A 23,848-nucleotide genomic window follows, 5' to 3' on the forward strand; every position below is an offset into this window, starting at 1 on the left:
CCCCACGAGAGAGTTATTAACACTCATTTCAAGGATAACGAAGGAACCAGAAGCACTGAGAGGTGAAGCCTTAGGTAACAAAGCCAGTAGGGGTGAGACTGGCATGGTGATTTCTTTAGGGGAGGGTATAAGAGTCCTTTGTGAAGAGAAACATTTCACTTTCAAATGCCTCAGCACCTGCTGCAATTCCAGGCTTTGGTTTGTACTTGTATCTCAGTCACAGTTATTTTATAGTTAGGCATATGAATTTAAAATGAAAGGGAGAAATACTAAAGATTTGAAATTTTAGTTATGTGTCACCTCAAGGGAAAGTTAATTATCATTTTTGTCTGCAACACCTACACACAAATTGTGACTCTAGTAATAAAATGAGAGCTTAGAAAAATAAGCACCCAGGGCTGATGAAAATAATGCATTTGTCTCAGGGCAGGGGCTGAATGTGAAGCCAACTGTTCTTAGAGAGAAACATGTCAATACTAAATCTTTTCACCAGCCTTTGATGGATGTGCTAATCTTCTCAGGTCAACATGGGCTCACCCTGGCAATGTACTGTAATAACTTATTTAAAAGGCAGCTGGCTTTTATAAATGACCTGCTCCATCAGCTTTTAGATTTCATTTTCAGAAATGTATTCCTTTATCAAATCAATATTTGCTGTATATAGTAAGAAATCAACTGCATTTTCTGCAACAGAGGTGACTGCAGAAGTGACCAGGTTTGGGAATTATTGTTCTTTTTTTTTTTTTTTTTTTTTTTTTTTGTTGAGATGGAGTCTCACTCTGTTGCCCAGGCTGGAGCTCGACTCACTGCAAGCTCCGCCTCCTGGGTTCACGCTATTCTCCTGCCTCAGCCTCCCAAGTAGCTGGGACTACAGGTGCCCGCCACCACACCCGGTTAATTTTTTGTATGGGGTTTCACCATGTTAGCCAGGATGGTCTTGATCCCCTGATCTCGTGATCCGCCCGCCTCAGCCTCCCAAAGTGCTGGGATTACAGGCATAAGCCACCACACTGGGCCGGAATTATTGTTCTTTGCTCTCAATTCTGTATGACATCTAAGCTCTGTAGACATAATGAGATAACAAGAATAAAAATGTCAGGCAGGTGATTTTCATTCCATGAGAGCTGCAGTTGGCAAACTACCATCTGTCGACCAAATCTGGCCTGCAGTCTGTTTTTGTTTTTGTTTTGAGACGGAGTCTTGCACTGTCTCTAGGCTAGAGTGCAGTGGCGCGATCTCAGCTCACTGCAACCTCCGCCTCCTGGGTTCAAGCAATTCCCCTGCCTCAGTCTCCCACATAGCTGGGATTACAGGTGCACACCACCATGCCCGGCTAATTTTTTGTATTTTAGTAGCGACGGGTTTCACCATGTTGGCCAGGATGGTCTCGATCTGCTGACCTCGTGATCTGCCCACCTCGGCCTCCCAAAGTGCTGGGATTACAGGCATGAACCACTGCGCCCGGCCGCCTGTTTTTATAAATAAAGTTTTATTAGAACACAGCCACACCCATTTGTTTACTTACTGTCTACAGCTGCTTTCACACTACAAAGGGAGGGTTGAGCAGTCACAACACTGACCGTGTGGCCTGAAATGCCAAAGATATTCACTCGCTGGTCCTTTATAGAACATGCATCCCTCTCCACTAGAGGAGGTGGTATTTGTCTCACTACACACTTGGCTCATTTTTAGTGGGGGCTAATGGAGCTAGAGTCAGAGAGGATATCTGGTTTTTTAAAGGCATTTGTGTAGTTCAGACAGGTTAAAGACAAGAAAAGATAAAAAAGCAAAACACCAGGCAGTATCTCTATGCAAGAACGTTAATGAATTGAACTGTTACCAACAACATAAAAAACCAGTATAGTATATGCAAAATTATTTTATGTCAGGAGAAAATTTATCATGTTGGCAACAGAACATGTCCTGCAGACCTCCAAGTGGCTGGCATAGTACATCCACCCCGTGACAGGCCCACTGGGACTGTGGTGAACATGCCTGTACCCCAGTACAAAGTCCCCTTTCCCTAAGAAATGTACAGAAGGAGAGATAAAGAGTGTGTACCCAAAAGGAAGAAGGAGAGCCTGGGTACCCTGTGCCCTGAGCTCAGAACTTCAGGGGGATGACCGGCCAGTACTTGGGCTGCTTTCGGTCACAGCGCTTGTCAAAGCTCAGCTGCACTGCAGCCTCCATGGCTTGGATCTTGGCAGCACTGTCCCCGTACAAACGCTTCATCTCGGCCTGGCGCCGCTCACCAGGCCTCTCAGTTGGGGCTTCTACTGACCGGCGGGTGTTGCAGTACAGGTCGTGGTCAGCGTTCACATAGCTGTCCAGGCGCTCTGCATCCAGCTGCTGCTGCCGCCCTGAGAACAAACACGAACGTGAACATGAACATAAACACACGTGTGTGCACTGCAGAAGGAGCCCGGTGAGTGCTGCTGCTGCTGGCCATGCTGTCTGCAGCCCCCTAAGGTCCCTCATCTTTCCCTTTCCAACTGTGAAACCAGGCCCAATTGTTCCAGATGAGATGCTTATCAGATTTTGAGGCAAGACCTGCAGATTATTATCATCATTCACCTACCAAGGGGTTATTATACACTGAGAGAAATGGCAAAGAGTTGAGTGCCTATAGTCCCACCTACTTGCGAGGCTGAGGTGGGAGGATGGCTTGAACCCAGGGGGCAGAGATTGCAGTGTACCACTATACCCCAGCCCGGGTGACAAAGCCAGACCCCGTGTCAAAAAAAAAAAAAAAAAGAAGAAGAAAAAGAAATGGTGAAGAGCCACAAGGAAACTCATCACTCCAAACTACCAAACCTCTGCAACAAGCCCTGAAAACACAGGAAAGAAATGAACCCACCTGAAGTTCTCTTTTCATCTGCATGGCCCACTCACCACCTGCCCAGCTAGGAATGGCTGATAGAGCTTGCTTGGTTTCAAACACTGCCCCAGGCCAGCAGGGAAACAAAAAGCTTCCTGGAAAGTCCAGTGTTGCAAGCAGTGCTTACCACCATGAATGAGGTGATGTGGGGGGAAAAAATCACTCCTTTGGAAGAGGTATTGATTTTAGGTAACCTGGAAAAGAACAAGTGATAGCAACCACAGTATGCAATGATGATGGATGATTGATTATCCTTCCACAGATTCGAAACGCAAATCATACCAACCAAGGAAAAGTTAAATGAGTCAACACTTGCTGAAGGAAAAAGGGTGAAGAAAGGGCAATTCTACAAATGGAATTAAGGCCTCTGACTTCTCATCTTCCCGCTATATCAAAAAATCTGCAATAGTGGGTTGGTTTTCTCACTACAGGATTTGACTTTCCACTTCACAGGTTGGCCTAGGTTAAACTGCAAGTGGTATCGTTACATACTTTTAATCCTACTAATTTAAATGGATTCTTGTAAAGCAAGAAGTATCTATTCAATTTACTCTTCCCTCTGTTTTTTACTATGGCAAGTCCCAATATCATAATTTTTATTCTTGTGTAAACTGCAACAACATAAAAGTATCAGTAAGACAATGCTGCATAAGGTTAAATTTAGCCAATTTCCATAGCACTTGTAAGCGACTCTGTCAAGAGAGAAATTGATAGCAGAGAACACATATCCACGGCTACTATGGCTATCAAGAGAAACGCCACGAGATAAGGAGTGAAGATGGTTGTAGGGAAATAAAAGAATCATATAAATCATTCTCCCATTGTTGGTCCTCCCTGCACTAATACATGGAACAGAACATGGTAGTGAGCTAATCAAGTGTGAATGGAAATATATTTATAAGGCCATGCATAGTCGCTCGCATAAATCCTGCTCTTTATAAGCATCATCATGGCATTGGAGGGAAGGGGTTTTATAAACTTGGAAACATTATTAAAAATGTATGTGGCCACTGCTGTCTTGGAACATCCACAGTTTATTTTTACCTAAGGGCTTATATGAATAAGCCCAATGACTATCAAACACAATAAAAGCTGTGTAACTGCTACCTCACCCATGGAAAAAATATATGATTAACTCATTGGGCAATGCAGAATGAAACCAAAATATCGGCCTAATATGCAAATGAATGGGGGCCACCAAGCATTTGCTTCTAATTTTTGGTCTTTCTGCCAAGTTTGAAACATCAGCATATAAGTTGTTCAGTTCTCACAGGTGTTTAAATTCTATGCCCCCTAAACTGAGTTGTGTTGGAGTGGCATGGGAGTGGATGAGCCAAACAGTGGGTTAGAGAAAGCACTCAACAACTGCCATGACAACTTCTTATTTCCTCAAGAGTTCTGTGTGTTCCTGGCACTCAGGTCAGGGTGAAAGCCCCACTGGGGACTAGCTTCTCCCTGGGGGCATCTCTGTTTTTCTCCTGCCTCTGTCCTGGGATGATTGAACCTGACTTTGAAGGAAAGCTTAGCTTCGTGCTTTTAGAAGGAAGAGCGGGGGTGACCTAGGACACTGGGTCTTGGTATGGGCAGTACAGACTGGTGAGATATATTCAGTCACTAAGTTCATACAGGCCTTTCCCACTTGCCTCTTTCTAGGAACCTTGAGCAGGCAGTGGGTGGGCTGATGGCACTGCCCAGGCTTTCCAGGAAAGGTAGAATTTGGCTGAAGAACCTCTCATTCAAGGGCTACTTTTCTGAAGGCTTGGCATTTCCACATTAGCACAACACAGTCCCTCTACCATCTATGAGCAGCCTTGTACCCATTACCAATCCTTTGGCTCTTTTTTTTTTTTTGGGTCTATCTGGAGGGTCTATCTGGGGTTGCTGAGTGCCTTGGAGTCTCTGCATCCAGAGGGCAGGGCCCACAGTCAGAGTTCCCAGACCACTGTCACATTACTCTCAAATTTGTCCCAAGACTATAATCAGCTTCACTGACAGATCTGGTGACACAAGACATGTTCAACTTCCTGCATAAATCCGAGTCTTTGAGTTTAGAAGTTTGAACAAACACTGAGATCTTAGCTATCCTAAGTATTCTCTGCCGGTAGGATGTTGTGAGTTTAGTCTTTGTACTTTTGCATCTTTTTCTTTTCTTTTCCTTATAATTTAAAATGTTTGTAACAATTATATATAGAGAGATGTGTTCTCTTATTGTTGACATCTGTGAATGATACACAATGTTAACACAAAGCAACCCCAGTTAATGATGCTGGTACAATTTTCCAAGTTTGTACTCAGCGTGTGCCCATGGGTTACCATCACATGATTTTAGTTCTTAATAAAGTTCATACAGTGTAAGAATAAAAGAATAAAAGACACAGCCCTCTGCTTTTGATTCTTGATTTGTTTTTCATTCCCATTCAGGCTTCCTCATGAATTTTTTTTTTTTTTCGCTGTCACTCAGGCTGGAGTGCAGTGGTACAATCTTGGCTCACTGCAACCTCTGCCTCCTGGGCTCAAGCGATCCTCCCACCTTGGTTTCCTGAGTAGCTGGGACTACAGGTGTGTGCCACCACGCCTGGATAATTTTTTTATTTTTTTTTTGGAGATGGGGTTTTGTCACGTTGCCTAGGCTGGTCTTGAACTCCTGAACTCCAGCGATCCACCCGCCTTGGCCTACCAAAGTGCTGGAATTACAGGCGTGAAGCTACCGTGCCTGGCCCCTCACGAAAATTTAAGACCCAACCCTTATCCGCTCCTTGCCTCTCAAGAGATTTGGAGGTTTAATGGTTTCCTGCATAGTGAACAGTGGCCCTAAAACACTGAACTAAAGGGCAAGAAGCCTGTCACCTGCGACCTACCCTGTGGGGGTCATTTATGGTGGAAGGGCACTGTCACCTTTACTCACAGCTGTACCCCCAGACCTGGGAGGACACAATGCCTGACACAAAGCAGATGTTCAGGAAGTGACTGTCAAATGAATGCTCAAAGGCCATGCATGATTTTTTGTAAACAGCTCTTTTCCTTCCAGATGCTGTTAAAGAACAATAATGACAACTCGGGGATTGAGAAACAGATGCGCAAATCTCACAAGGTGCTGGGCAGAACTCCCTTCCCTGTGGGTTCCTCAGAGCCTCCCAGGCAGAGGGGCTACAGGGGAGGGGCATCAATGAGTTGGGGTCGGACCCTGTTCTCTTACATTCGAATTGCTTTGCCTCTACTTACTCACACAATTTTTTAAAAAGTCCTAAGGCTAGGCTACAAGTTGAAAACCAGTCAGTTTAAAACCAAATAACTGCAGACAGGCTGTGCACTGATGGTCACAGCCAGCATGTGAAAGTACTTTAGCGTGTACTGACTTAGGGGACCAAGTAAACCTCAGAATGGAGTATCAGAGTTTGAAGGCATCCACTCATTCTGTTTTCTATTTATTGCTTCCTTCCTTCCTTCCAATGAAAAAACGGATTCTCAATCACTGGCAGTTTTCCTTGCTGTCAAAACAAGGTGAGCGCTCAGCCAGCCAGATGGAAAATCATCTGACCAAAGCAGACCAGTACAGACATCACACTTCAGATGCCACTGAACAGTTGCCTTGTCATGGAGGGTTTGGTCATTTTTATTGGAAACAGCTGTAGGACTCAATGTTACCATACACTTTCATAGAGTATTTTGGCAAGATAATTTGTTTTAATATGAATCAGAAATCTTTTTTGATTCTATTCCAGCTTCAAAATAGGATTGTAGTGGGTTGAATAGTGTCACCTCAAATCCATGTACACCCGGAACCACAGAAGGTGACCTTATTTGGAAATAGGGCTTTGTAGATGTAATTAAAGGATCAAGATGAAATCATACTGGATTAGGGTGGACCCTAACTCCAATGACAAACTCCTTGTATGAGACAGAAAAGGACACACAGACACAGGGGAAAGGCCACGTGAAGATGGAGGCAGAGATGGAATGATGCTGCCACAAGCCAAGGAACACCAGGAAACACCAGAAGTTGGAAGAGGTGAGGCCCTACAGCCTTCAGAGGGCGTGTGGTCCTGTTGACAGCTTGATTTGAGAACTGTGAGAGAATAAATCTGTTTCTGTTTTTGTTTTTTTTAAATCCACCCAGGTTGTGTAATTTGTTACAGCAGCCCTGGGAGGCTAATACAAGGGTTAATATGCATATAGGTTAAAACAAGAACAACAGTCATGTATTATTCAGGAAAAACTTTACTGGATTCCATCTGGGTTCAGGATACATAATCCTGGTATTTTTCACATCAATCTATTTGTCTACATGATGTGACCAATGTCACATCACATAATAGTCCATAAAGGAAAAAAAAATCATGGCAAGTTACCAGGACTTCAGAGAATCTTATACAGCACGAAAACATTCATCCAAGATTATTCCACACATAGAGCCCAAAGGCAGAACATGTTAGAGGATAAAGCATGGAGGCAGCAAGTGGCAAAGAATGTTTTCTTCTCTCACTTTCCTAGGACTAGTACATCTTTCTGATTATATTTTCTGCTATTTTGCCAAAATGAATGATTGTAGCACAACCGAGGTAAAGCACAAACTTGATGTATGCCATGAATGCCTCATTTCTGGCTTGTCAGCAACCACCCAGAACACAGGTACACGCCAGCAGAACTGGAGCCATTTCAGACTGGTCTTCTCTCTTCATTGCACATCCCTTGCCCCATGACAAATGTAATCCTGAAGTTACTGGACAATCGCCATTTTTACTTTTACAACAGAAGTGCATTTTCATGTTCCTTTCCACTTTTCTACAGCCATTAACACGTATCATCTCATTGATCGGTTTTGTGCACCTGTGAATATCTGCACCAGATGAAACACGCACGCATGTCAGGATTGTGCTCAATCACTACGATTTCATCCTTCAACCTCACTGACTAAAGCAAGAAGTTCACTAAATACTGGGCCATAAACTTCACCGGGTTCTCTAGGTTTGACTGACTAAAGGCTCACTATGAAAACTACAGTCTCAGCCTTCCCACTCAGATGGACACAGCGTAATGGAGCAGATGTCTCCCCTCAAACGTATGCAAACCACATCTGGGCCTATGAAAACCACATCTGGGCTCTCTGGTAAGAACAGCACTTTCAGTGTCTAAGCCGGGAGTGAACTAAGTCCTTTTTTCTCTCATTCCAAATTGACCCTATCCCTCAAATTGGCCTAGTGTATACCCTACTTCTTGACAGCTGCCCCCGGGGTGCTCCTCCTTTGACTGCCTGGGTCACTGGCTCTACCCCTCATGCGCATGTATAACCATGAACCACACCATAGACACTCTTCTATGTGTCACTTTACATTTCATTTTGTCTCCTCTTCCCAATGGGGTTTAAGCTTTTAGAATGTGTCCCTGTTTTGACCCAACACCCTCAAAACATAGGTCATAAATACCTGATTGACTCAAACCCGAGAAAACAGTGGTGGTGTTTGTTTCAGAGGGCCTTACTCTCTTTTGAGGGTGACTTCCACTCATTTTCCCTCTAAGTATTAGCAATATAACCTTGCAGTCTCGACTGGTGGTCACTTATGACTACAAAATGGTATTTTTCTTAACCTAATAATAAACATTTTTCCTAAGAAATAATTGAAAACACAGCTGACCTTTAAAACTTCATAACTGTAAACTTTCTCATAAGTTATTTTCCATTGAAGCTTTAAGTAACGGAAATATCTTGTTAGGAAATGATGACAGACATAATCAAAAGCATACATGTTCCCACTGTACAAAAGGAGTTCTTATCTTAGTCAAGCTTTTGGTGTTTTTTATCCTTGAACTATGTTAAAGTAGAGACTATCTGGAATCTGAGTAGCAATCACAAACAAGAACATACTGTCCAATCTGAAGGCCTTTATCCTAAGAAAATATTAGACAAGGCTCAGGCGATGATGAATTGCATAATTTGTATTTTCCTGTGGAAGTAAATAATACTGAAAAGTTAAATCTTTCAAATTTAGTGACATTTCCTCCTGCTAGTAACATTTTCTAAAATCCTGTGTTCTTCAAAGCATTCATGTTCAAAGCTGAAAATGTCTTTATTGAACAAGTAGCTTCTAGTGGTTTTGAGAGCAAAATGAAACAAAAAACTTGAACCAATTATTCATACCACCCAGGTCCCTTATCTCTTTATTAAAGCTTTTTCCAACAGTGTATGTAACTAACCCTCCACAAAAATTTCTGGTGAAGGTAATGAATTGGAAAACGCCATGGGCACTCAGATTACTTACATATGAATTCCATCATTCATTACTGCTTGAAGGAACACTTGTTCATCCTGTACCCACCAAAAGTGCTGCTGAAAAAAATAATGCTAGTGATCTGTTGCCCATTATTTTCTTACTGGTGCAAGATTGGGCCCTGACAGCTGCTTCTAATATAGACCAAGTCTTTAGATTCCAGTCTGACACCACAGTCTGTTCTCACCCTCACCAGACAATTCTCACATCTCCCTGGGACCAGCTAATGCATTCAGGGAAGGCTGTAGGAGCATGACACAGACGCTAAGAAAAGTAGTTTTGAATTATGCTATAACTACACATTTTAAAAGTACAAAGAATTGAAAGCTTGTTTAGTGACATTAGTAGTAATATTGAAGTGGGTTCATTTTCCCAGTCCATGTACTTTACTGTATTAAATTTTATCAAGCAAGAATATCCTTGAAACAGAACTAAAAACTGTGTTAATTGCTAAATTTGATAGACACCAAAACTTTCATTCTTTCATGTCTTTAATATTCTAAATCAATTTAAAAGTTTGAAAGGTGTCACCCAGAGCAGAAATATGACCTTTCTGAAGTCACAGAACATCTTATTAAAAATATGCAGAATCTTGGCTGGGTGCGGTGGCTCATGCCTATAATTCCAGCACTTTGGGAGGCCGAGGCAGGTGGATCACCTGAGGTCAGGAGTTCAAGACCATCCTGGACAACATGGTGAAACCCCATCTCTACTAATAATACAAAAATTAGCTGGGTGTGGTGGTTGGCCCCTGAAATCCCAGCTACTTGGGAGGCCGAGGCAGAAGAATCGCTTGAACCCGGGAGGCATAGGTTGCAGTGAGCTGAGATGGCACCACTGCACTCTAGCCTGGGTGACAGAGTAAGAATCTGTCTCAAAAAAAAATAAATGTATATATATACATATATATATATATGTACAGAATCTCAATCAAGCACTAATCAAGGCAAACGGTATCAGAGCAAAACCAATTTATGGTTAATAATCCATGTCAAAGGATGGGTTACTAGCAACTAACTGTAACAATAACATTGATTGGGCACCAACCTGGTACCAAGCACCATTCTATAACTTTTCTCATATTATCTCATGGATTCTTCATAATTACTACTCATTAAGGATTCTTCATAATTACTACCCACTAATTAGGATCCTATTTCACAGGTGAGGCAACTGAAGCACAGCATGGTGAAGGCAGGGGGCTTACAGGTGGACGAGAACCTCTAATCAGCGAGTGGTAGAGTGAGGCTGGACCTCTGTGATTCAAGCAGTTCTGCCACAGCTGCCTCTGTACACTGTTGCCAGCAATAATATGAATACTGGAAAATGAGGTTCAAGACGGAAGTTGCAAGGGTTTTCATAAAATTCCCTTTTACGATGGTTTGCTATCTAGATCACGGTAGAACAAATAAGTAATACAGTTTTTTCAGACAGATGACAAGAACTGTGGGTTTACTTTATGTCGCAGTCACAGATTGCATTTGGGGACAAAGAAAATTCTCCCAGGGTGATTGTACTCTTTTCCTAGGGCTGCCATAACAAAGTACCATACACTGGGTAGTTTAAAACAACAGAAATGTATTGTCTCATGGCTCTGGAGGTCAGAAGTCTGCAATCGAGGTGTTGGCAGGGCCATAAACCCTCTAAAGGTGCTAGGGAAGGATCTGTTCCAGGCCTCTCCCAGCTTCTGGATGTTCCTTGGCTTGTGGCGACATAATGTCAATCTTCACATGGTGTTTTCACTGAATGTGTGTCTGTCTCTGTGTCCACATTTTGCCCTTTTTATAAGGACCTGAGTCACATAGGATTAGGACCCCTGTAATGACCTCATTTAACCTCAATTACCTCTGGAAAGACCCTGTCTTCAAATAAGGTCACATTCTGAGGAACTGGGGGTTAGGGTTCCACTGTATCTTTCTTGGGGAGATACAATTCAACACAGAAGATGAAAGTGCAATTTGGAGCCGTAAAGTAACTAGAAAGATTTGGAAATAATATGAAACACAGAGATGAAGCTTATCAACTCTATAATGCACACAAGGCCTAGCTCATTCTGTAAAATGTCCCACAGAATCACTGCAAGTGTAGCACTCTATGGGTAAGATTTGCCAACCTCTGATTTAAGGCTTCTAATTCACACTGAAAGACTTCATTTGTTCATTCAAAATAATATTAAGTGGCAAGTATGACTTAGCAGGTAATTTTCATGATTTTGTTAACCTACCTAGAGTTCTACCTAACAATGGCAAGAGGGAGGAATAGGGATGGTTGTTAGCCATATCTGTAACTGAACTGTTCACATTTTTTTTTCTTTGGTGCAAGGACACATTTCATTGTTTTATCTTTATTTTATTCATATCCACTTTTTATTGACTAACTCAAGTTTATGTTAAATCAGCAGATAATTCAAAGTCACCTTTTAGATGACTGGGATTTGCTTCCATCCATAATTATAATTTCCATCATAAAAGTATCAACCTCTAGTGGGCAAAACATGTTATTCTACTTTCTGGTAAGGACAAGAGTAATAAACCTGATCTCCATCCCATTTTCTCTGTCAAAAGCTGTAACAAACAGCATTCCAACCCAGACATGGACATGCTCCAATGCCTCTCATTTGTTGTATACATTAGACTAATGGTTGTTTCATATCTATATTTTTAAAAAGGGTAAAATTTATTTCTGGAGATCAAGGAAAAGTATTCTATGTGTAATAGAAAGTACTGTCTTAAAAGTATTTGTTTGGATATACTTCTTTCTTTTTTCTTTTTTTTTGAGACAGGATCTCGCTCTGTCACCCAGGCTGGAGTACAGTGGTGTGATCATGGCTCACTGTAGCCTCAAACTCTTGGGCTTAAGCCATCCTCCTGAGTTGCTGGGACTACAGGTGTAAGCCACCACACCTGGCTGGATATACTTTCTAATATGCTTAAAGAAGTACACAGTTTAAACAAAAGAAAGGAAGTCAAAAAAATCTGAACAAGTAGTTTAGTGAAGAATCATGGACGAAGATACTAAAGGATATAATATTTTATACAAAGCCCAGTGCTCAGTTCTTGGCATCCAGTGGGGATCAATAAAAGCTAATTCATCATTAGGAAAATGCTGACAATGACAGACAGGAATGAAACTCCCATTCCCAGGTTTCTATGCTTCTGTGTCATTGGAAAATTGTAGGTAAAATGTCATACAATTAGGCCTCACTTAAAACAAAATTGAGAATTAATACTGGTTATAATAGGGAGAGAAGCATTTGTATCTCAGAGGTACTTAGAAACGGTCTGGTGAATTTTAATAGGAGAGCACAAAAGCTGTTCTAGTTCTTTCTAGTAAGGTGGTAAGAAATTTAAAAAGAAAATTCCTGTTTTTGACTGAAGATATAAGACCTTTATCATAATTCTCTGACCCCATGGACAGGGCCTCAATGCAGAACCAACAGGAAAGTTCTAAGTGCCAGGCATTTCGTTATTCTGTTTAGGTTCGTGCTATTTAAGATTTGGGACCTCTAGCACCAAGGACATCTCCAAGATGTGTCCCAGAGGAATGGCAAAAGTATTTTAGGAACCTAGCAGTCTCAGGGACAAGTCCTGGTATACAGAAAGCAGTACAGGAAGTAGAGGTAGGCAGATTTGGTTTGGATCCTAACGGCAAATTACTAGTTGTGTACCACGGAACAAGTCAATTAACCTTTTTAAGGTTCACTTTCCTCATATATAAAATGAGTTTAATACTCTGAGGGACTGCTGTGTAGATCAGAGCACGCACACACACAAGCATGCATACATACATGCTCCATTTGGTAGAGTGTCTAATGGTTAATAAATAGTAGAACTACTATTAGGATAAGCTTTGTTCTGGAACAAAAAAATGTCTTATACTAAAACAACTCCAAAAACTAACATAAGCAAGGTACAGCATCCCCATAGCTTTTCCAGGCTTAGGACTGGATTTGGAATATTACCCGTAGCCAATGAAGAATTATAAAATTACTTTATATATTAGAGAAAAAAATGTAAAAGGCAGGGCAAGGAAAGGAAGCATGAAGAGACAGAGGCCTGAACTTACGTCGTTCTTCTCTATGCCTCTCGGTCTCTGCAAAGTACTGGCGGAGCTCTTCGGTGATTTCCATATTGCTCAGGTCACATTCTACCTCTGCCTCTGACTCGGTCTCCATCTCTTCCTCTTTGGACAAAGCTTGGTCTTCTCTTGTGGATGCCTGGATCCTACTGCTGTAATATGGATGCTGCCCAGATCTTCTGAAATGTGAAGAACTGCAGGGGTAGTCCTGCCAGGCCACACGATGGTCATAGAAGGACTGAGGATACGCAGCCTTGTTATCGTAAGAGCTTTGGGGAAGTAGTGCAGGTGGGAAGTACCATGGAAGACTGAAACAGGATTCCACGGCCTTCCTGTAGGCATTGTGATGGCTTTGCATCCAAGCCATTGCTTGATGATAATGTTGCCAGTATCTTGCATATACCGGATGAGAATACCAAGGCCTGGTAGCTTTCGATGTTGATGCCTACAAAATGAAAGGAGGTGGAGGGTGGACACCAAAGTGTTTATTATCCTCAAGAGAAATCTTCAAATGTTTAATCTGCTACCCAACAGGTATTTACTTAGTATTTGCTAAATACCTACTCTACATGAGGAGGCTACTGGGCCCAAAATTGTGTGAGATAGGTCCAGGCCCACAGTGGACACCAAGTGTATGCACACTTGCTAAGTCCATGTACATGAGGTATGCACAAGCCAGCCAATTAAAGCTATGCAGCATTATAATGTGGAGATGAAGGCTAGTGATCATTTCTAGATGAGATGCAGGGAGAGAGAAGACTGGATGTTTATCACCTTGGCCGTCTCTACCCACTGTAATTAAATGACTAGTGCCAACTGAACAACGGCCTGCTAAGAACCACACTAGACTGACGAGCATGACAGACTTCAGTTTTTCCCTTTCTGCCCCCTAAACTAACTTGCTGGCCTGAGCCACCCCTAAATGCCTGGGGCAAGAGATGTCTAGGTATGCACCCAATAGTGCTTTTACTTTTGTATTTCTTAGGTCTTCTCCATCGTGGAATGAGAATACCAAACTTTAAAGATTAAAGTTTACCAGCAAACTATTGCAAGGACAAAAAACCAAACACTGCATGTTCGCACTCACAGATGGGAATTGAACAATGAGAACACATGGACACAGGAAGGGAAACATCACACACCAGAGACTGTTGTGGGGTGGAGGGAGGGCGGAGGGATAGCATTAGGAGATATACCTAATGTAAATGATGAGTTAATGGGTGCAGCACACCAACTTGGCACATGTATGCATATGTAACAAACCTGCACATTGTGCACATGTACCCTAGAACTTAAAGTATAAAAAAAAAAAAAAGACTAAAGTTTACCTTTTTTACTTATGACCTCAAAAAAAATAAAAAAATAAAAATCTTACCTTCACCGCTGCCATCTCTGATTGTGAAAGTCCAAATGGGTGCCAAAACTAGGAAAGAAGAATCACAGTGCAAATGTCTGATCAGTATGGCTGTGTGATATTTGTGGCTATTTTGTGGTTTGTGAGGCAGCTCCCAAGGAACTGCCTCTTCCCAGGACCATGCCTGATTTCATGCAACCTATCTATATGACGTTGGTTCCTGGGCTATGACTTTGTGGTCTGAAAAGGAGGGATCCACTTAGGTTTGATTAAGTGGGTCAAAAGATCCTGCATGGTTCAATTACTTATTTCCCTATAGGAAGTAAAGTCTATGAAAATGATCATATAACTATTTAGTAGTTAGTGTGTGTATATATATATACACACATATATATACTGATATATATACTGAGGCTGGAGAGATGTCTTATTCTCCAAGTCCCAGATAATGTATATGTATAATGTATCTATATGTTATGTATATATACACACATATACATGTATATGTATGTATACACATATATACATGCGTGTATATATAATGTATATATACACACATGTATGTATACACATGCATATATAATGTATATATACACATATGTATGTATACACGTGTATATATAATGTATATATACACATATGTATGTATACACGTGTATATATACATTATATATGCATGTGTATACATACATGTGTATATATACACATATGTATGTATATATACACATATGTATGTATACACATGTATATATACACATATGTATGTATACACATGTATATATACACATATGTATGTATACACATGTATATATACATATGTATATATACACATATGTATGTATACACATGTATATATACATATGTATATATACACATATGTATGTATACACATGTATACATACATATGTGTATATATATGTGTGTATATATGTGTGTATATATATACACACACACACAATATACAAAACATGAACTAAAAATTTTACAGTTATTACTTTATTTACTAATCTTTAACTCATGCTAATGCTTACTTAAATTAACCCTGGGTCTTCCTGAGGCTCGAGGGGAACACATCTTTCCAAATGACCAGAAACCTCTGTTGGGTCTTGCCTCAGGTCTGGGACTTGGAGAATAAGACATCTCTCCAGCCTCAGTTGTGCCCTGGGCTTTAAGTTCCCCAAATGGGCTTTGTTTTCATTTTGATTGCAATATGCATTTCTCAGCCAGCATGTGACATCACACTCTCCTTGCCTAACCACCCTGTCTCTTCACAGGAGAAAAAACCACTCCATGGAGTCTCTATTGAGGCACCAGATAGACTGCCTCTGGCAAATAGCATTGCTCTGCTGAGATTTACTCCTTTTCTCTCTACCCACCTGTTGTGATTTGCTGATTCGATGCATGAAATACCCAAAAGTAATGGCTAATCTGCAGCTGTAGCTTTTTCAATCTATTTAAAATAGACTTTTTTTTTTTCTATTCAGAGGTTCAGAGCTACACCAGAATGTACTTTTAAAAAAGTTAAACAAAAATATCCAAAAATGCATGATAATTTAAGTTTCTGTGAGACAAAACCACAACACAATGTAATGCTGAGCAAACAACTACTTAGGTTTTGAAACTTTGGAAATCAGATACCGAAGCAGTCTTATTTTTCCTTTTCACTTAACTATAGGGTAGAATTAAAAAATTCCCCAACCCTTAAGAAACAAACTTTACTTGTTTTATAATCTCTATCAGATGTTTTGCTATGGTTATATTAAGAACTGAGATGCTAAATCAACCACTTCTATATTTTAAGATTTAGCTGAAAGAGAATCATTCACATTCTTTTTAAATATAATAAACTTTCAAATAGGGTACTTCTAAGAGGGCTGACATAACCTTCTGTAAATTTATCTTAAACATAGCCCATAGTTCCTGTTCCTTGTCTTAAATTCAATACTATGCATACATGCAACGAATATAAACTGAAAAAGTTAACAAATGCAGTGTAAATTCAGTTCACATTAATCTATAATTTTAATGTTTTAAAGGTTTAAAACATGAACAAGTACCTGAAAACCTAGCTAACTGCTGTGTGCTTTACAGGCCACTGAAGAAATATAAAAGTTAATACTTAGGTGGCTTACCACTCAAAGAAATAAAACATACATGAAATTATGTAGAAATTAGTATGTACTTAAGAGCAAAACTGTAAGGTGCAGCCTTCAAGTGGCTAATTCACTAGAACCAGGTTTTATATTTCTTCCTTTTCTTTTTTTTTTTTTGAGACGAAGTCTCACACTGTCACCCAGGCTGGAGTGCAGTGGCATGATCTCTGCTCACTGCAACCTCTGCCTCCCAGGTTCAAGCAATTCTCCTGCCTCAGCCTCCTGAGTAGCTGGGACTACAGGTGCGCGGCACCATGCCTGGCTAATTTTTGTATTTTTAGTAGAGATGGGGTTTCACTATGTTGGCCAGGCTGGTCCAAACTCCTGACCTCGTGATCCGCCCGCCTTGGCCTCCCAAAGTGCTGGGATTACAGGCGTGAGCCACCGTGCCCGGCCCAGGTTTTATATTTCTATCACTAAAATCTGAATAATCTTCTGAGAGCCTGCAGCACATAATGACATTAACGCAAACTGCATGTGTATCTTAATCAAATTTGTTTTATAGATTAACAAGCAGCACAGGAATTAAATTAGAAAAGTCTAGGAGACATCTGCATGTGTTCTGGAAATTAAGTGTTTTGAATCCAGACTTCTTTCTACGTATCATAAGGCATTTAGAACCAGGTCAACTAAGATATCAATTATTCCAAATTGGGAAGTGTGATAGCCTCAAATATGGAATAAACACCATTGAGATCAAACACTAGTGTAGACAAAATCTTGTTTTTAGTTATAATTGGGAAAATCCAGTGTGGTATTAAAGGTTGTAGCACCAATATTCTGAAAATCCCCCAGATGGCTAAGAGAGGCTCCATTTTGCAAAGCTGGAAGTTTAGGCATGTGAGATAAAGTAGACTACCATTTTAAGGAGTTCAAGGGTAACTGATGATGTTCTCCAGGCTGCTCAAATGTCAACGGCTGTGATTTAGAGGGAGGGGCCAGACACTGTGGCTCACGCCTATAATCCCAGCACTTTGGGAGGCCGAGGTGGGTGGATCACCCGAGGTCAGGAGTTCAAGACCAGCCTGGCCAACATGGTGAAATCCCATGTCTACTAAAAATACAAAAATTAGCTGGGTCTGGTGGTGCACATCTGTAATCCCAGCTACTTGGGAAGCTGAGGCACAAGAATTGCTTGAACCCAGGAAGTAGAGGTTGCAGTGAGCTGAGATCGTGCCACTGCACCCCAGCCTGAGTGACAGAGTGAGACTCAGTCTCAAAAAAAAAGAAAAACAAAAACAAAAAAAAAAAAGAAGAGGGAAGGAGCACTAGTTTGAGGAGAGGTAACTTTGATCCAACAAATCATCTGGTAGAAGGGCTGCTATGTCAGAAGGCCTCAGAGATCACCCAGGTACATCCTGAGTGCTTATGCAAGAAAGAAGCCAAGAGAATCATTTGAGATGACTGAAGAAAGCCAGTTCCAGCTTCTGAACCAGAGGCAGTTCAGAATAAGCCCAGAGTGCCCACTATCTACATTAATTAAATATATTAATTCATCAGCTAAGGTGCTAGACTCTTAAGACCCAGGACATTATGAAAGGATGAATTTATGTTAATGATGGAGTGCAAGAAACTCTGTAGGCAATTTTGCTTGCTTTGATTATGCTTTCCTCACAGTTTTGACCACTGGGACATTTATAATCAAACTTGCTGCCATTTTCCATCAAGTTTAAAGTCCTGAGGCTGTATGTAGACTGTGCTCATCTCACTCTTGGCTTATTATTTTCTCTCCCTAAATCCCAAAACCTACTTGTACTTGTAATAGCCTTTTACATTTTAAGTCTTTTTAAGATTCCTAAAATCCTATATTCAAATTAACCAATTTGAATAATTGACTTGAAGAATTACACACTTGTCTCTCAAAAGTCAAATAAGGCATAGAAAAACATGTCTAAAGGCATAGCAACTTGCATAGAGCTTTATAATTATTTTTAGCTAGGTCTTTCCAGTATTATTACTTTATGCCAGCAATTTTTTTTTCAGTAAAGGGCGAGATAAATATTTTAGGCTTGTGGGCCACATACAGTCTTTGTCGCATAGTCTTCATGTTCTTTGCTTTAAAAAAAAAAAAAACCACACCAAACAACCCTTTAAAAATGTAAAAGCAATTCTTAGCTTCCTGAAGTACAAAAAACAGGCTGTGGGCTTTTATTTTGCCCACCCCTGTTTCACGTTAACACATTTTGAAGTTGTATAGATTCTCTCTGAATATACTGAGCATCCTAATTGTTCCTCAGTTTCCACTTGGGAATCAGTAGAGGAACTTCATGACTCTCACACGTTTCATAAATGATTAGGTTTGGAGAAAGACTAGTGGAGGCAAGAAAACTGACTATGACCAATAGCAATCATGTTGACCAGTTGCTAATATGTGGGACAAAAAAACACTCTCCATGACTAAATAAGGAAATTGGATCTTTTCTTAAATATCCATATAAACATTTAAAGACTTAACTAAAAATAACAATAAAAATTCTGTAAAACCATATCAATCGGCAGGGCTTAGAAAGCAAACAGGACAGAGCTCTGAATCTCTGTTCCCTGGAAGGAATATATATTCTTTCCTGCTAAACAATCAGTTAGTCAGTTAATATCAGTTAGCTCCCAAGGGAAGAAGAGGTCCTCTTGTAAAGATGGGTCCGATTAGCTTTTTTAAGCTGGTTATTTTCCTCACACATGGAGAACTTAAGGAGCTAATAAGAATGCTTGGGTTTCTGAAAAGCCAACATCGAAATAATTATAGACATTATAGCAACACCTTCAGAGACTACTACCTCTCAAAGAAAAGACAGCTGATAGTTGCTGCAGATTTAGATGCCCTTTGGTCTTTAATGGTCTTTAATTCGATCTTTCATTCTTCACCTCCCTGGGAATGTCTCCCACTCTTTTACGGCACAAGCCTTCAGGGACCGAACAGTAACTTTTCTCCAATGGGCTGGTGGAGCTGAAAGAAAAGAGATTGGCAATGTCAGGGAAGGCCGGGATCCGCAGCTCTACAAACCCGGCAGCCCTCTCCAGTGAGCACAATGGCATAATGGCCACCACCCAGCTGAGCCCAGGCGAGTACAGAGACCATTCATTGTCTGTCCTCAACCACCAAAGAAGGAAGGAAAAAAACAGGGTTGAGGTCATTCACTACACACTGACGAGGCCTACAGGCAAGGCAGAGACTGAGTCTTGAATGATATATTTTTCCATATAGCCTCTCTTAAAAAATGGATTTACACTTCAGTATATCTGCTCACCCTGCAAGATCTATTTTTAATGCATAAATATACATAAAGAACAATACATAAGAACTTTGTAGTTTTCAATGGATAAAATGTGACTATTTCCATCAAGTTACCAAAAAATTTCACAAATAAGTGGCTTTGTTGACAGGTAGTGCCATCAAATATATTCTTTTAATTACATATTTATGTTCTTATAAATATAGAATATAGGACAAATCGTAGCAACCAAAAAAGTAAAATAAAAACACAAATTCCCCTAAAAAGTAGAATGTATACTTGAACTAGATTTTCCTATCTTCCTTTTCTACTAGAATTCTAAAAATACATGAAAATTCACCTGCTTTGATCTTTGCACAGAAACACATTAAAAGCCAATCATTAAATAAGTTACTCTGGCTAAAGCCCTGAAAGTCAAACCTTTCCTACAAAGCTCCAGTGATTTGGTTCTCTGAACCAACCAGGTAATTTGGAGGATTCAGTTAGGTCTTCAGTACACACTGTTTCAAGGAGATCTGCTGGACACTGCAGCAAAATAAGTGAAGGTATGGTGAGAAATCTGAGTGAGATACATTGAGTCATATGCGGTTCCAAGGAATCTCTCTGTACATGCAATAATAACCCTATCACAGAAGATGTCTTCCAATAATACACACAACAGTAAGAACTTCCTCACTAAGACAAAGAATATAATAGGGTTTTGTTGAGGGCCGGGCTTCCTGCCCCACCTACTTGGGCAGCCCTGCCCCCATCCCTGGCTGGTTGCTGAGGCTGGCAAGCTCATCTGGCTTGATGCCCTCATGGGCTCCCTCCTGTGTCTTTGCATGGTCCCTGCTTAGTGATTTGGACATCAAAGATGGCTCAAGTCCAAATGGCCTTCTTCCACCTGCAGGCATCCAAGCTCCATCTTGGTCAGGACACAGGCCTATTCAAGTGCACATGCCGCTGTGTTCAGAAAGCCTGCACCTCCCCGTCTATAATAGCTACAGTTAAAACTGATGGGCAAGGGAGCCAAAAAACTGAGTTTTATTTTCTTTTCATTCCCTCAATCCCCAACCCCAATTTACCCTCTTCTGGATGTTGTAATAAGTACTGTCACAAAGAAGGCATAGCATGGGGAAGGAGTAAGACTGAAAGGATGTAGTTAACAATTCTTTTTTTCATACAAATGACATTCCACCCACAGAAGGGCATTGTTTAATTTGTCAGCAAGTGTGATGAATTTGTGAATGGATTTATTTGCAAGTTCTCTGAATCCCCATGTGACTAATATCAGAATCAAAAGTGAAATATGAGGCCAGGAACAAAGTTATCCTCTGACTCAGGAACACAACAAGCAATGGGATGACTGAGAATGACACAATGACAACACAGTTCAAAAGAGGAAACAGCAAGCATGTCCTTCATAAGCAAAACCTAGTGTGACCATAAGGTAATAAGGGTTGAATAGGCAGGTTCTGCAAATTAAGAGCATAACAGCAAAAACTATGGCTAGTTTAAAGTAGTTAAGATCGCTAGTACATTTCAGGAGTCTTATTTCAAATTTACTTTTTTCTATAAACATATTCATGGTAATTCCATGTTAATCTCTCTTTTCTGAATTTATAGGCACTCACTATGCCTCATTTACTTGGGCACTTACTCAATTACCTGTAGGCATGGATTCTACAATCTACTCCTTTTAAGTTTCCTATTTTCCTTCCAGCATAAAAATAATAGCTAATATTTCATGCTCTTAGATGCTGTTGAAATTGTTGAGCTTGTCTGTTGTTTCCTGATAACGTTCTCTCCTCCTACATCTACTCCCCAAAATCTCTGAGGACCTAGTAACTCAAAAAACTTACTTAAAGCACCAAATCTTTTCAGGAAGCAAATATTTAAATACATTATGTTTTCAAGGATCTTTTCAATTCATCTGATATCTGATCAACTACATTCTTTTTTCACTTGTCCAGCTGTTCCGTGGCTGAATTTCCTCTTGTAGAGAAGTTGTTCAAAAAAAGTTCTGTACCTACTTTGCAAACTCTCCAATTTACACTCTAGCCTTAACTGTTCAAAACTTTCCCCCATCATTCTCATCTCACCCTATCCTTTAAAAAAAAAACCCAAAATGATTAATCACCATCTACAGAACAGTTTCAGAATGAACACTTCTCTCTGGAACTTTAGTTTGTATACTTCCCCAGCACAGCAATGAACACACAGAGGGGATTTATACACCTGTGAACTTGCTTTCAGTTATGCTTATTCCAAGTTACTACCCAGCAGTCTTTAAAAATATATGGTTTCTGTTCACATTGAAATTACAAAGAGACTGTTATTCCGATAAATTATGCTAGCAAAAATAGTATTTTTAAAGGGTAGCTCTCATCTCACAATTCATGGGGGCTGTGAGCATAAGTAATCCTAGAAGTGTTGCGTTACTAATCTTTAGTCTAGATTTTTAAGTAATATTGTTCTGATTTGAGATGAAAAACAGCTGAATACACAGCCTAGCCTGTCAAACGAGTTTAAAAACATCATTCCTGAAAAAAATTAAATTGTTCAGAACCATCTGATCTGTACTAAGGGAACATCAAGATTTCAGAGCTAAAATGCACTTCGTTGGCCACTGGTTCAACTACAGCTCATTACTGATAAGTGGGCAGAGACACAAGGCCCATAAACTGTAGGCGCCAGATGTCTCAAGATAACTCCCACCAAAAGCTGACCTCCTGCAGAGGTTAAAATGCAAGAGAAAAGAAAGAAACCTCGAACTTTTGAGCAGAGAGGCCAATATCCTAGACATCCTCCAAGTACGTGGCTGTCCTGGGCGATCTTCTATTCAGACACTGGGCTGGATGGGCAAAATCCGAATTCACCTACAGACCTTAACACGGTGGTTCTCGGCACGCCAGAATCACCTGGGCAGCTTTAAAAACTACAGATGCCAGGGCCCCACTATTAGAGATTCGGATTTAATTGGTCCGGGATGGGGGCCCGGGGATCAGAATTCTTAAAGAGTCGTCCAGTGATTCGGAAGCACTGCAGAGCTGAGAGCCTCTGGGACTGGTCCCCTCTCACAATTAATCTGCAATGATTTAGAAATCTCATGGGCCTCCGGCCCCACCTTTTGTCGCGGGATTAAGATAATTATGATAGCAATGTGACGTCCAAGACCTCGGCTCTCTGCGCATCAGAAGAAGCCAGGACCCGGGGCGTCTAAGCTCCTCCCTCACTCCCCAAAGGAAACCCAGCGGTCCCCGAAGTCACCTCGTGGGCGCGCAGCTTGCGGATCCTGGGCGTTGGCCGCGCAGGGGCCTAGTTTTCCTTGGAGAGACAGAGGGGGAGTGGGGGGACGCAAAGGGGACGGCTGTTGCCGGGGCGACTGGAAGCGCGCTTCCGGTGCGGAACACGTGGCGTGGCGCGGCGCGCCGCGCCGGAAGTCCCCCCCTGCGTCGCGGACGTCACGTTCGCACCGCAGGCGGTGCAGTGCTGGAGGCCGGAAGCTGCCTGCTAATCGGCTACACCGAGTGGAGCGCCGGGGCGGCAGGCGTGGGATGGCTGCGGGTGGCGGGGCCGGCGGAGAGGGAGCTGCACCAGGCGGGGCACTGGGACTGCGGCGGGCACCCGCGCCGGGTGTCGGACGGTGCTGTCTGCGCCGGCGAGATAAGGGTCGCTTCTGCACGGCCCGGGTCTCCAGCCTTTAACTTTTTGTCTTTTCCTCAGCTTTCTTCGTTTTCCTTCCCTTGTCTTTATTTAGCCTTTTCTTTCTTCCTTTCTGTTTTCTTTCTTAACTAAAACAGTTTTAGTTTCTTTCTTTAATTTGTTCCAGGGGAAAACACCCAGTTTTTGAAAATAGATGAACCCAGATCTCAGTTTGAGTGCGAGTCCAGTGCTAGGTTTCTAAC

The 23,848-nt window shown here is 41.3% G+C and overlaps 1 protein-coding gene across 4 annotated transcripts; it reads right to left on the minus strand.

Moving 5' to 3' along the window:
* Positions 1–1,472: 1,472 nt before the first annotated feature.
* On the minus strand, positions 1,473–23,510 carry GEMIN8 (gem nuclear organelle associated protein 8). 4 transcript variants are annotated; one of them, XM_054472417.2, is made up of 5 exons: positions 23,211–23,510; positions 19,500–19,672; positions 14,597–14,644; positions 13,210–13,666; positions 1,473–2,360 (listed from the first exon to the last, which is right to left on the minus strand). In XM_054472417.2, exons 3-5 carry the CDS (start codon positions 14,609–14,611, stop codon positions 2,104–2,106), a joined length of 729 nt encoding a protein of 242 aa, XP_054328392.1. In that variant the 5' UTR covers positions 14,612–14,644; positions 19,500–19,672; positions 23,211–23,510; the 3' UTR covers positions 1,473–2,103. The 4 variants fall into 4 exon arrangements, with proteins under 4 accessions (XP_054328392.1, XP_054328393.1, XP_054328394.1 ...); XM_054472418.2 differs by having other exon boundaries at positions 19,503–19,672; positions 23,211–23,392; XM_063660746.1 differs by lacking the exon at positions 1,473–2,360 and adding an exon at positions 7,091–7,715 and having other exon boundaries at positions 19,503–19,672; positions 23,211–23,381.
* Positions 23,511–23,848: the final 338 nt, after the last annotated feature.

The sequence above is a fragment of the Pongo pygmaeus genome, chromosome X (genome assembly GCF_028885625.2).
Source record: "Pongo pygmaeus isolate AG05252 chromosome X, NHGRI_mPonPyg2-v2.0_pri, whole genome shotgun sequence".
Classification (NCBI taxonomy): Eukaryota; Metazoa; Chordata; class Mammalia; order Primates; family Hominidae; genus Pongo; species Pongo pygmaeus.